Raw genomic sequence first — 13,214 nt, 5'->3', positions numbered from 1 at the left:
AGTTTGTAACTTGCTTGATATGCTGCAAATACTTCGTTATAAAAACAAACAATTCATTATGATAATACGCTCCGACTGATGATCCGTTATTTCTGTCTTACAAAATCCAATGGATTATGACATAATCATAATAATTCAAACATATAGATTCTTATCAACAATAAATAAGATTGTTTAAAAAAGTATATAATCATACATACGCGCATTAATCTCATATCGTTGAATAAAAGCAAAAGTGCGACTTGCTGTCTGTTTCAGTTCATAAATTGAAATTAAACAAATATGAACGAGTTACTCGCACAGTTGCTAATTTTCGCGATACCACTTATTATTTTTTTCCTGATAGCAGATTATCAGAAAAAACAAAATGTGTTTAAGGGTACCAAATTTTGTGGTCCAACGCCTCTTCCAATTCTTGGCAATGGACTCATCTTATCTGGAAAAAGTTCAGCAGAAATCTTTACTACTTGTGAAGATCTCGTGAAAACTTACGGGTCATGTGTAAGAATGTGGCTGGGAAGTACTCTTAATATTATGATAAGTGACCCAAAATATGTTGAGGTGTGATCTATTAAGAGAGATAAATTAATCATATGACAGAAATTAGAATTCTTTATAAACAATTCTAATTAAATTCTTTATAGATATTACTGAGTAGTAATACGCTTATCGATAAATCAGAAGATTACACATTTCTTCGAAATTGGTTAGGAGATGGACTACTTCTCAGCACTGGTGAGTTAAAATGAAAATCCTAGAAAAAATGTAAGATTCAGGTTTTATAAGCAACTATTCAGGACGTTTGCCTAGGAAATATCACAAATTATCTTCAATATATTTTTAAATCATTAAAAGAAGCAGATAAACCAAAGTAAAATTATAGTTAATGAGATTATGATATGAGCTAAATTAACCCTCTATCAGGTAAGACCCTCTCATAACGTTCACAACACAAATCACATTTACTGCGATTACAAAATTCTTATTAATTTAAAAATTCTTTAGTATATATTTAGTCTTAGTCTTACGGTCTTACTAAATGTTTTTCTAAAGGCAAATGTAATTCATGCAATAAATGTAAATTAGATTGCTGCAAAAGTGTGTTTTCGACGCGTTATTTGACACATAATAACTGTTAGAGGGTTAAAATGAGGTATGAAGTCAAAGTTAAAGAACGCACCTGAGATAGAAATGTTCAATAAGACGTATACCTACCTGCAAACTATACTATTTAAAACAGTTTAAATTGTGACTTGAAATATTGAAAAGTGTTTGATTTTGTTTTTAGGACTTCTTGGGCATGATTTACTTCAGGTTCTAGAAAGCTTGTGTTAGAATCTTAAAACCCTATCTAAGCCAATACTTAAATTAACGAACTTTGATCTCAGACTTCAGGTTTAATTTAATTAATTAGGTCTTTAGTACACATTTAATTTATTATTTCTAATTTGACTTAGATACCCATAATCGAATATATTTAATACATTATAAGGACTTAACTTATAAAATCCTCAATGTTCAATTCGAAGTCTGGGGAATTAAAATTAAAATTGCAGAGCACTCCTCCTAAACTTATATAAAATATATTTGACTAATATACTGCTATATATTTCATCAGGAAAAAAGTGGCACAGCCGGAGAAAAATCATCACTCCTACATTTCATTTCAAGATTCTGGAACAATTTGTGGAAATATTTGACCGGCAGGGAGACACCTTTGTAGAGACTCTGAAGAAGGTGAAGCCCAACGGGAGTGTCAATATCTACCCTCTGGTTACCCTCTACGCTCTGGACGTTATTTGTGGTATGAAGAATATTTTCTTAATCTTTTCTCTAAATTGCAAATTTTAAATCACAAACAGAGTTTTGGAGAAATTTGCAGACGAGATGCAACGTTAATGAAAATATCAAACATTACTTAATGTACATTCAGTATACATCTAATTATAGAGAGCATGTTTTTGATATAAAACTCTTATCTGAAGATAATGAAAATTAAGTATATTTGGAGTACATAGCAATATGTGCAAAAATATTTACATAAATATGGACCGATAATTTTTTTCTTTTTTTTTTTTTTTGATAATAAAACCAAAAATACAATTGTTCTACGTGCCAAAGTTGAAATAATCTCACATGTATACTGCTCTTTCGGTAAAATCTGAACAAGAAGGAAATTAAACATTCAAGATAAATAAATTTGCAGTGTTTAAAGTTTTAGACAGTTTCGCTATTTGTAGGCTACGGATCTTAAATCTTAAAGCTAAACGGTAAAAGTTTAAATCTTCAGTGACCTCATATAAAAAAAATCTTTAGAGTTGTTTCTTTTCCATCTTATAATCTTTTATTACCGCTTGTCACTCATATTCAACATAATTCTTATAGTTTTCGGAACCTAACATATTCGTTTTTATGCCCAAAAGACTCTTATATAAAGAAAATTTTGCAAATCTAAATTTTTGTGAAAAATGACGTTAATTTTTAGTGGTATCTAAAGTACACCAAGTCATACAACTCCTACAAAACTTATTTCTCTACCACAGGAGACAAGTTTAGATTAACATGAAAGGTCTTTCATTTTTAAATTATTATAAGATTCCAATTGATTAATAAAAAACTTATTTGAGCACATCGAACTTACGAGATCAAGCATTCCGTAGAGTCTGAAGCTAATTAATTTAATTTTCAGAATCTGCTATGGGAACTACGGCCAATGCTCAGCTCAACAGTGACTCCGAATACGTCAGAGCTGTACAAGAGTGAGTCACTTACGCCGAATGAGCTTGACCATGAAAATTTCACTTTTTTTTTTTGAATCTCTTCCAGCATTACAAATGTTATACATTTGCGAATGTTCGACTTTTTGTTACGACCAGAACCATTTTTCAAGATATCCAGGATTGCTCGGCGTGAGAAGAAAGCCATAAAGGTGTTGCATGATTTCACAGATCGTGTGATAGTTGCAAGAAGGAATGAGCTTTTACAGAGTGGGAAACAAGATAACAATTACAATAGATACACTGGGGATGATGGTCTGGGTATTAAGAAGAAAATGGCTTTGCTGGATGTCCTTCTGCAATCTACTGTGGATGGGAAACCTCTCACGAATATGGATATTCGTGAGGAGGTTGACACTTTCATGTTTGCGGGTCACGACACCACAACATCAGGTAGTTGCGCAGGAAATCATTCTCATAAAAGCAAAATTCTTTAATTATCGTTTTTTTTTCACGGGAGATCAATAGATAAAATAATATATTATATTAATGCAATTAGTTTATTAATTAAGCTCATTTCAAAAGTATTCCAGTTTAAATAGGGTCAAATAAAATATTGGAGCATGCAAGAAAATTATTTAAAATCAAGTGCATTATGAATGATATTTAATTGAAATGAATTATTTTGCATGTACAGTAGAGTCTCGCTATAGTCCATATTTGGTTTCAAATTTGACACTTGGGTCGCACTATAGTCCATGTAATTTTTAAAATTATCAACGATTTTTAGTATTGAAATTGCTCGACGGTTTCCATTTTCTTTGCGATTGTGGTACTTGTCCTTGCTCTCTTCGTTATGGATCACAATTATCACAACTACTTAATAAGGTTTGCCAAAAATATTAAAATAATTATGCATGTCGCATACTAAAAAACATAACCTAAATTAAAATCAGTGTTTTGAAATCAACGGTCGATAAATTGTGGACTATAGAGCGATGGCCTATAGCGAGACTCTACTGTATAGTCTAAAAGGCTTGAAATTTTTGTTTTATGAAATTGTTAAGCATGATTTGAAATTATATTAAAGAAATGTCTAATTTTATAATTACAACTCTATTTTTTCTGTACAGAGCTATATTTAAGAGTTAATTAACATGGATTCAGACAGCACTAAGAATTAAAACATGAAATATTCGAAATTCATTAAGAACATTTTTTTTTAATTATAGATGAATAATAACCAATTTTGAAGTCAAAATGTAATAGCATATTTTAAATGCTAATACACTTTTGAAGACATTTAATTGTACGATGACACAAGAAAGTTTTGGGCGATTTTAATAAGAATAGATTGGGAATTTTCTAAATTATCCCCTAATATGATACCTATATGAAAATCATTATATTTGTTAACGAGTTATCTGTTTTCAACAGGTATCTCATTCCTCTTATATAACATCGCTCTGTATCCAGATGTGCAGAAGAAGATTGTCGAGGAAATAAAAGAAATTTTTGGGAATGATACGAGAGTTCCTACCATCAGTGACCTAAATAACTTACAATACTTGGATTTGGTGATAAAGGTAGTACATGTTTTCAATGACGTTTTCCAATAGTAATCTTACAAATTTCTATAATACAGGAAAGCATGAGATTGTTTCCCCCTGTGCCTATAGTTGGGAGACAGTCAGATGTGGACACCAAGCTGGGTGATGTAACAATACCAGCTGGATCAGGAATTACAGTTAGCGCCTATTTTTTGGGGCGCGACCCTAATTTGTTCCCTAACCCAGAAACTTTCGATCCCGAACGTTTCAACGTAGAGCGCAGCGTCGAGACACAGAATCCCTACAGCTATGTACCTTTCAGTGCTGGTCCGAGGAATTGTATTGGTCAGAAATATGCCATACTCGAAATGAAGAGCATTGCCGCAAAAATTGTAAAAAATTTTGAACTAAGTGTTCATGAAGACTACAAAAAACCAATTCTTATGGCTGAAATTGTGCTAAGGCCCGAAAATGGGGTTCACTTAAAATTTAAAGTTCGTGAAAATTGTTAGATGTAACTATATTACGATGTACTTATGAAATGTGTAAAATATTATTTAAGATTTTTATACATCATTTTATGATTTTATGAGGAAAATGCAATAAAACTGTTTTAATTATTATTTATATAGAATTTTTCAAGCTATTATTGCTCGTATAATGTCCGTAAAAATATTGGAATTTTATGCCTTAGACACACTTACGACTTAAGCCGAGAGACGGCTGAACTTAATTATAATCAAAATAATGATTTCACTAAATTTCCATCAGTTTCCCACTAACTAAGTCGTTTCTCGGCTTAAGCCGAAAGACGGATCAGACCAAGTCTAATGGAAAAGTAATCTGATCATTATTTTGATAATAATTACGTTAGGCCGTCTTTCGGCTTAAGTCGTAAGTGTGTTTAGGGAGGACATTACTCTATTGCTCCGTTTAAGATTGATCAATTAATTTATACCGTATTTTTTAGCTGAAATTATTTACAATATCATTTATTATTACGTGTTTATTTATTTATTTTACTACATAATAATAAGTTACGAAAGGGTTTATCTGACCCACAGTTTTACAATTTAAGGTCATCATTAATTTTATATAACATGATTTCTTTTATTTTAATATTTATTCGTTTTAAGAAAATAAAAGGCACACTTATCCTTAATAAAACATTAAAATATTGAGAACCATATCATAAAATAGTAGGTGAGATTGTTAAGAATCTCACCTAATAACCTTATTATCAGAGTATTTATTAAACAGTGCGTTAAACGAAAAAAATTGTATGCTAAAAAAAATTCAGAATAATAAAAATCATTGGTACTAGGGTAAGTGTGCCAAATTTCGGCATAGTTGCATGCAAACGTCAAAGTCTCAAGTTTAAAATGTAATATTTAAAGTACAAATTGATTTTTTTTATTTTTTCTTCTGAAAGAGTTTTGCTTGGAACCTTGTAAAGAGTTTACCGTCTTTATTTACTCTAAAATAAACTTTGGTGCCCTATTTCAGCCACCTTCATTCTCATAGTTCCTTGCCCTTCGGGAATTCTTCAAATATCTTTTTCACGTCATCTCGTTTGTCGAAGCTACATTTTTTGCTATTCTTTTGCATTGTATAATCTCTAGAGTACGTAAAATCTAAAAGTTCATGGAAATTCGAGGAACAAAAATTGCAAGCTGGCCGGAATTTGGCACACTTACCCTATTGACTTTACATTAGAATTTTTATCCGAAAAAATCCTCGTAGCTCAACTTAGTTCTACATTTTTTTTTTCAAATCTAAATCCTAAAATTTAATAGTTCATTTAAGAATTGAAGAGAAAAGTCATATTTTAAAGTTCCCCACGGCCCCTAATATCGCACTCTGTCGTGATAAATTTTCAAGAAGTAGTATTAGGTGAGATTCTTAACTTTTTGTAGCAATATTCCAAAACAATTAAATATCTTTTTATCCAGTTTCTTTTACTTTAAGCTATTGCATATTTATTTATAATTACTTCATAAAATTCTTCAAGATGTAGGGAAGTTGTTCAAGTTGTTTGTGACTGACATTAAAGTTAGAAAGGTGAGTAATAAGCAAAATAAAATCAACCTGAAATAATTTAAACTCAATCACGATGAATCAACCTAGTTTAATTTTTTTTCCTAAACCACTTCTATATTACATTTTAATGATCAATAACTCTTGTAATATATTTCCAACACATAAAGCTGAATTATTATAAAATTTTATAGTCATAAAACAAATAATTTATATGATAATAATTCATATCAAACAATCACAAAGATATATTAAATGAGTTGTAATAATTCGCATATCTGAATATGCAGCTTTATTCTCCAAAGCAAGTTAAAATTTAATGTGAGCTTCCTATATGTGACTGAGAACAAAATTTTTATCAATGAAAAACTAAAATGATACTTTTTCTACAATTGAATCGTTAGCTCTTAGCATGTTTAAATAAGCTAGACTTTAAAATCTTCTTAAAATGACTGTTGAAATGGTTTAAATTCATTTCAGCGAGTAAAAAACTTGAATAAACGACAAGAAAATCATCACTCAACGGTGATTTAAATTCCTGGGATTCCCAGAGACATTGTGATGATCTTATGAGAATAATGGTGATTAGTCAATGCTTCATGCTTAATTCAATATAAACTGTATTTGAACACGCTAAAATTGTGAAAGAGGCTCCCTGATCTTGACTAACCCTGAACTTGCTTATTTTTTTAATCTCATGCATGCCATGAATAATTAAAAATATGTTTTGCATTTGCAAAATGTAAAGTCAGGGTTTTATATACGGTTTTCGGATTAGACATTTTAGATCATTACTGAATATATCTAATTACTCAATAAACAGTTGTAGTTATTACTTTAAATTTCTTAAAAATTGTCCCTGGAGTTTAAATTTTCCCCAATTAGACTCTCCGGTTAAAAAATTTACAGAAGTTAAACCGGTTAAACCACATCGATAAATCATAAGATATGAAGATTGTTCCTTAGAAGAAATTTTAAGATTAAGAATTCAACGACGAAAATCTTTTATTGAACTTAAATAAAACGAAGGTTCAGGGACAACAATCGCTAGACTTGTCGCTAGATGTTCTCTTAAAATTTACTATGAATTGATATGATGTCACCAACACCATATAACTTCAGGTAATATTCAATTGAAATGTTGTATGGAAAATGTTAAATTCTTCAGAAATTCAACAAATAAGTAAATTCCTTAAAAAAATGCAAGTGCGATAAATTCATCATTGTATTAATTTATTGAATATTCATTGAAAATACTTATTGAAATGCGGCCAAACGCTTATTAATTTTAAATACAGACAAACTTCTTTCAAATAGGAAGTAGATGTTAATTTTTTTCAAGCATTCAATCTTGATTGAAAACAATTAATAAGACGAATATTTCTAAAAAGAAACAAATTAATATAAAAGAGAAACGTTTTTCTATTGCACAATAGGCTTAATTAAATTGTGTTGAATGCTAGAGAATGTGGAAAAAATAGGTTTTTTAGAATAAATATATTGAGGATCTTGAATTCTTTTCAAAATAATGAACTATCCCTTCGATTCCGAAAACAATCGTTTGGGAAAAATTTGACAATTCAAAAATATCTTTAAGAATTCTTGGTATTGGTAAAAATCTTAAATATTATTCATTTATGACGCGTTTGCACAACATTAAACATTTACGCTAAAAGAATTCTTTTTCTCCCAGATTTAAATGTTATAATTAAGTATTATTATTTTTTATTAATTTTAAGTGCCATAATTAAAGAAAAACTTACGAACAGCAGGGTGGGAGTGGAAGGAGTAATTATACAAGAATCTAATCTGGTATATATTCTCTAATTTACATTTCCCTTTGCCCTTGAAGTCTTGACCTATTTCTTTACCCAAAAAAGTGAGGAAATGGCTAAAATTATAAATTAATAGATACGCAACATACAGCGAACACCAATAGATAGGGGTACATATTTATACATTTTTCCCTACCCGTCTTGTCAGGCTTGTCAAGAAAATAATATGCGGGAGTGATATGCGAATTTCTCTTACCTGTGACCTAGATAATTTGCAGTATTTGGGAACCTGAGAATAGGCAGAGTTGTATTGATTTTTCCAATCGTAAATCAATTGATTTGTAGAGTTGTGTGATTGATTAGACAGGATAGCAAGATAGACATCAAGTATCCTCCACCGTATATCGAGCAACAGTTTCAGACGGGATGGTAAGCTCAATGATGTAACAATCAGCTGAAACGAATATTTGAAATTATTGGATCGTGACCGTGACTTGCTTCCTGACCCAGAAACCTTCAATCCTGAACCTTTTAATATATAGTGCACACCATCCAAGATCCACGACACAGAACAACGTCAGTAACATTTCTTTTTATGGCGGTCTGAAATACGTCATTATCTAAATGAATAGATCTTACCTTTTGGAATAAAGCAAATCAATTCATAAAAAATACCCTTTATGAATTAAAATAAATTATTGACTATACAAAATGTATGGCCTATTGACAAAAGCACCCGTTTGAAAGATTTTACTTTTTAAGAAATTAACGTTTTCCTTATTTTATGTTTACATAGTCTTTTATTTGTTTCTCGAACTAGCAAATAATTAAGTCAAAGTACAAGTGTCAAATAATTAAGTCCACTGAGTCTCAATTATTAAGACCAAAGGATAATTTTCTTATTAGTTTAATTAGTGCAATAGTCCAAAATTGATATTTTTTGTAGTTTTTCTTGTATACCAAAACCCATAAATTTGAATGTAATTTTAGAGATAAAAACTTTTTATATTTTATGATATGGCCTACGAAGAAAATTTTTACGTGTGGTAAATAGGAGGAAGTGGGGCACCTTTGAATGGGGGCAACTTTAAAATCGAGCTTTTCTTGTATTTTTAAATGAAACTCAATCTTATTGTGATATAATTTAGCTCCAGGAACCAATTGTAAAGCTAAATTACATTAAAATAAAGCCTCAATACGTTTTTAACGTTTTGAAGTCCAATTTCAAAAGTAGTCAATTCAAAGGCACCCACTTCCCTCTATAGAATTTTATTGACAAATCATTACGAAAAATAATAGAAACTATCACGAACTACTAATTATCACATATTACAACTAGCACTGATAAAACAAATACTGAAAGATACTTGGACTATTTCCACTTCTGTACTTTTTAGTTATTATTTGTTTTTTTTTATTATTATTTTAACCTTGAAAAGTATAAATTAAAAAAATACTCCATCTCATTAAAAAATGTCAATTAAAATTGATAAAAGATAATAAGTCAGAAAATGAATAAGTCAGAATAAGTCAGAAAATGAAATGGTTCTTACGCGTATTATTTGAAAAGGAATTCTTGAATCAAACTAACAAATAATTACAAAAATATGGAAGAAGCTTTTTTGCTCAATATTCCTTCAGCATACACATTCTTGATTAGTAAATTAGCAAATGAAATAAGCAAAAAACAATCAAGTTGGTCGTTAGTCAGTTGGGGAAAGTGGGGCACTACTGAACACAGGATAGCACCGAACACTGGGTTTTTTTTTTAAATTATATATTAGACTTCAGAGGACGAGACATGTATGAATTCATAGATACTATAGATATGCTTGTCCACTGCTGAAATGTTCATCATAGTCCAAGTAATTGAGAAATAAAAATCACTGTTCGGTGCTACCCCATGTTCGATGGTGCCCCATTTTCCCCTAAATAATACAAAATGGTAAGTAAAAACAACCATTTTGGTAAAGAAATTAAAAATGGTTCAAAACTTATAAAGTTGAAGATCTCGTTGCCTCAGTTGGTAAGAGCGCTGTCTCTTTGATTCAAAGGGAAAAATATCAAGTGTTTGAAGCCAAAGTGTGTGCGAAGCTCAGTGTAATACCACGGAGAGGACGTTCGAATAAAAAATTTGGAATGATATTCCTTTCCTTTTGTGGAAGAACATTTTTTTTATACCGGCCCTCGGTGGTTCTACATAATAATTGTCGAATCTCCTATGTGTCTTATTTGGTAGTTTCCCCTTTCCCATAAATTCCGGTGAGTAGGGGAAAGTCGTCTGCCTTCAAACGAAAAATGGAGTTCCAAATTTAAGATTTTTTTCTGAAGAATCCACAAAATGGATTTTATTTTCTACTACACCAAAAAATTCTCTTGTTCATTCGGCGTATATGATTACCTCATTTAGCACTCGCAAGTCCTCAGTTTTTCCTTTTGAGGAAATTAAAAAAGTGATGTCGATTTGTATGAAGGCAGCTGGCATAGTCTGCCTTCAAACGCGAGGCAGCTGCCTTTAAATGTTTTTTTTTCACTGAGAATATTGAATCAATAAAACTAAATGGGCTATAAATGATTAGATTGAAGCCTAACGCACTCACTAAAATCATCACTGCAGTCAAAAGACATTAAACAATAACTTTTCTTCACATTTTTCTGAAGCACTGTTTTGCACATGAAAATTTGGAAGAAAAAGCCATTGAAGTTGAAAATTGTGAACTTGAAACATCCCGGCCGGAGCAAGATAGCAGGTTATAAGTATTTGTATGACGTTCGTCAGAGAAAAGTAGGAGTTCGATTTCACATGTTTTGATGTATGGAAAGATAGGATTTAAAGGCACACGACATTAGCATTTAAAGGCTGCTGCAGGGTGATATTTGCAAATTTTTGCCACTCACAAAAATTGTGTCATCTGAACCAAAATGTATTAACAGAAATATTAAGCCTGATTAACCTTCTATGTGTCACAATGGAAGATTTATTTGTAAAATGATTTTTACTATGAAAAATCACATGATTTGTGGAACATCAAAATTACAGTTTAGAGCTCATTTTCTTTTTTTTTGATCTAGCATCTAGGAAATAGGAGCTAGGCTCTCCATTTTTTGATGATTTGTGAGGATGATGGATAGCTACCTAATAGTTAATAGAATATAATTTATGCTTTTGAGAACAACGAAAAAATCGCAACATTTGAAGGCTGCTGCATTTAAAGGCAGACGACTTTCCCCTACTTCTTATCAAAGTGCAGAGAAAAGATTGTTTAAAACGACAAAAAATTATACAGCCTGAGAAGGAGCATTTCCGCCGTTTGGCTTTGTAGCCTGGTCATCAACGCTGAGACGGCAGCGGACGCTTGATATAGGGGGGCGGGGGGTGGGGCTAATGTAGAGACACATGTTGGTAATAAAATACAATAACCGGTCAACTCGAGGGCACTTTACCTTACAATACAATACAAATAAAAAGAAAGTTCAAAATGTACTCACTAAAAGAAACCCTCAGATTCAGGTTTTTCACTGATCATAAAAATATATTTTTAAACTCCCTAGCATTGTAGTGGAGACTGGGGCAGAATTAGCCACGTATTGCATTAGATTGTGGTATCTTATAGTTTGCCTTCGAAGGAATATTGAGTAAACCACTCTTTATTCTAAATAATATACTTCCCTTATACTATTCATTGAGATATAGCCTCATACAAACATTTTTTGTACAAATTATACGCAATGAAAAATTTCATTTGGTGGCTAATTCTACTCCGGTCTCTCCTAGTTCATCGCTAAACACCATCCACTCCACTTCTTAGCCAAAAATCATTCTGGCCTTAAAAACTGTTCAATAAATTTTATTTACACTCTGAAAAACAATTAAAAAAACACATGCATTAAGGAAACTCGATTACATTTAAATTTTAAAGGTCACTTCACTTTCCCCTTAAAAAATGTTCCAACGCGTCCTTTCCTTAGTATTACTCTGAGGTGCGAAGTCTGAAGGCCCCTACTATTTAACAAATAATTGAAGACAGAATTTATAGAATTGTGCTGAGATTGATTTAGACATCATTATACTCAATGTAGTTTTATATAACTATTGGTTTAATAAATGATTAATACCCCTCTGGCATTTTGTAGAGAATATGAAATTTGGCATTATTAGGACCCAAATAGACCCAGGCTGATCCTCGAGAATATTTAGCCTGTAAAATTTCGCGATTTATCCCAAAATGTCATAGCTTAGCCTAACTTAGATTAGCATTATCGATTAGAGATCCTTTGCATAAATTTCCTTTACATAATCATTTACTGCCAAATTTTAATTGCTAATTCGAGGATCAGTTTGAATCTATTTGGGCACTTAGATGGTCGTCAGATTAAAGGTTCCTGGAGCAAGGTTTAACCTTGCTCCCGGATGATTCTAATCACTAAATAGGAAGCAGAAAAACTGAATTTTCAGAGTAAGAAGTATTAATATTCTATGTTCAATAAAATTTGTAGTGATCTTTGGGTGAAATGCAATAAAACACATATTATGGTTATTCGGAACTTATCAAAGCCTTTATATTATTAGGTATAATTCATCATATATTCTCTGATTTTTCACGTCGCAATATATAGAGTTTTTCACTTTCTTCTAGTACTTTTACCTTAAATCTCAAGGACTAAACCTATTAACAATAAATTCAACTCTTGTTTCAATTCTTTTTTTTTCTTTATGTATAATATATAATCTGCAACTACACAACGTTTTTTTTCTCGAATACATGTTTATCAATTATGTTCAGTAATCTTATCGGAGAAAGGATCAATCTTATGTAAGGTACTGGGAGATAATCTAAATTTAATTTACGGCCTTTTTATCCTTTAAAGATGTAAATTTAAGAAGTTTTTTTTTACATGACAACCCACCAACTCAATGTCATGGAATACAATGCATTGATTCTCTTATTTTCTCAATGATGAAGACGGGAAAAAAATGAATTTTCACCCCTATACACAATTATACAATAAAATTGATTAGTTTGATAAACTCTGTAATGAGATCGATGTATCATTATTTATCATTTTATTGATGTAACTTTACATTAGATTAGTGATTAAATAAACGTCACCATTATCCTCCTCGCTATTATATA

At 31.0% G+C, this 13,214-nt stretch overlaps 1 protein-coding gene across 1 annotated transcript; it reads left to right on the top strand.

The window, feature by feature from the left end:
- Positions 1 to 230: 230 nt before the first annotated feature.
- On the top strand, positions 231 to 4,901 carry LOC129806904 (cytochrome P450 4d10-like). The gene is made up of 7 exons (XM_055855755.1): positions 231 to 561; positions 645 to 735; positions 1,619 to 1,804; positions 2,690 to 2,759; positions 2,827 to 3,170; positions 4,155 to 4,303; positions 4,363 to 4,901. The coding sequence occupies exons 1-7, from the start codon at positions 283 to 285 to the stop codon at positions 4,777 to 4,779; spliced, it is 1,536 nt and encodes a 511-aa protein (XP_055711730.1). The 5' UTR covers positions 231 to 282; the 3' UTR covers positions 4,780 to 4,901.
- The last annotated feature ends 8,313 nt before the right edge of the window (positions 4,902 to 13,214 follow it).

This window comes from Phlebotomus papatasi, chromosome 1 (assembly GCF_024763615.1).
Source record: "Phlebotomus papatasi isolate M1 chromosome 1, Ppap_2.1, whole genome shotgun sequence".
Classification (NCBI taxonomy): domain Eukaryota; kingdom Metazoa; phylum Arthropoda; class Insecta; order Diptera; family Psychodidae; genus Phlebotomus; species Phlebotomus papatasi.
The sequence above is the reverse complement of the archived record's forward strand: the minus strand, read 5'-3'. Positions and strand labels throughout refer to the sequence as shown.

Coding starts and splice junctions, on each gene's coding strand:
- LOC129806904 (XM_055855755.1), top strand. CDS start 283: ATGAACGAGTTACTCGCACAGTTGCTAATTTTCGCGATACCACTTATT. Junction 736..1,618: donor TGGACTACTTCTCAGCACTG/GTGAGTTAAAAT, acceptor ATATTTCATCAG/GAAAAAAGTGGCACAGCCGG. Junction 3,171..4,154: donor TCACGACACCACAACATCAG/GTAGTTGCGCAG, acceptor TGTTTTCAACAG/GTATCTCATTCCTCTTATAT.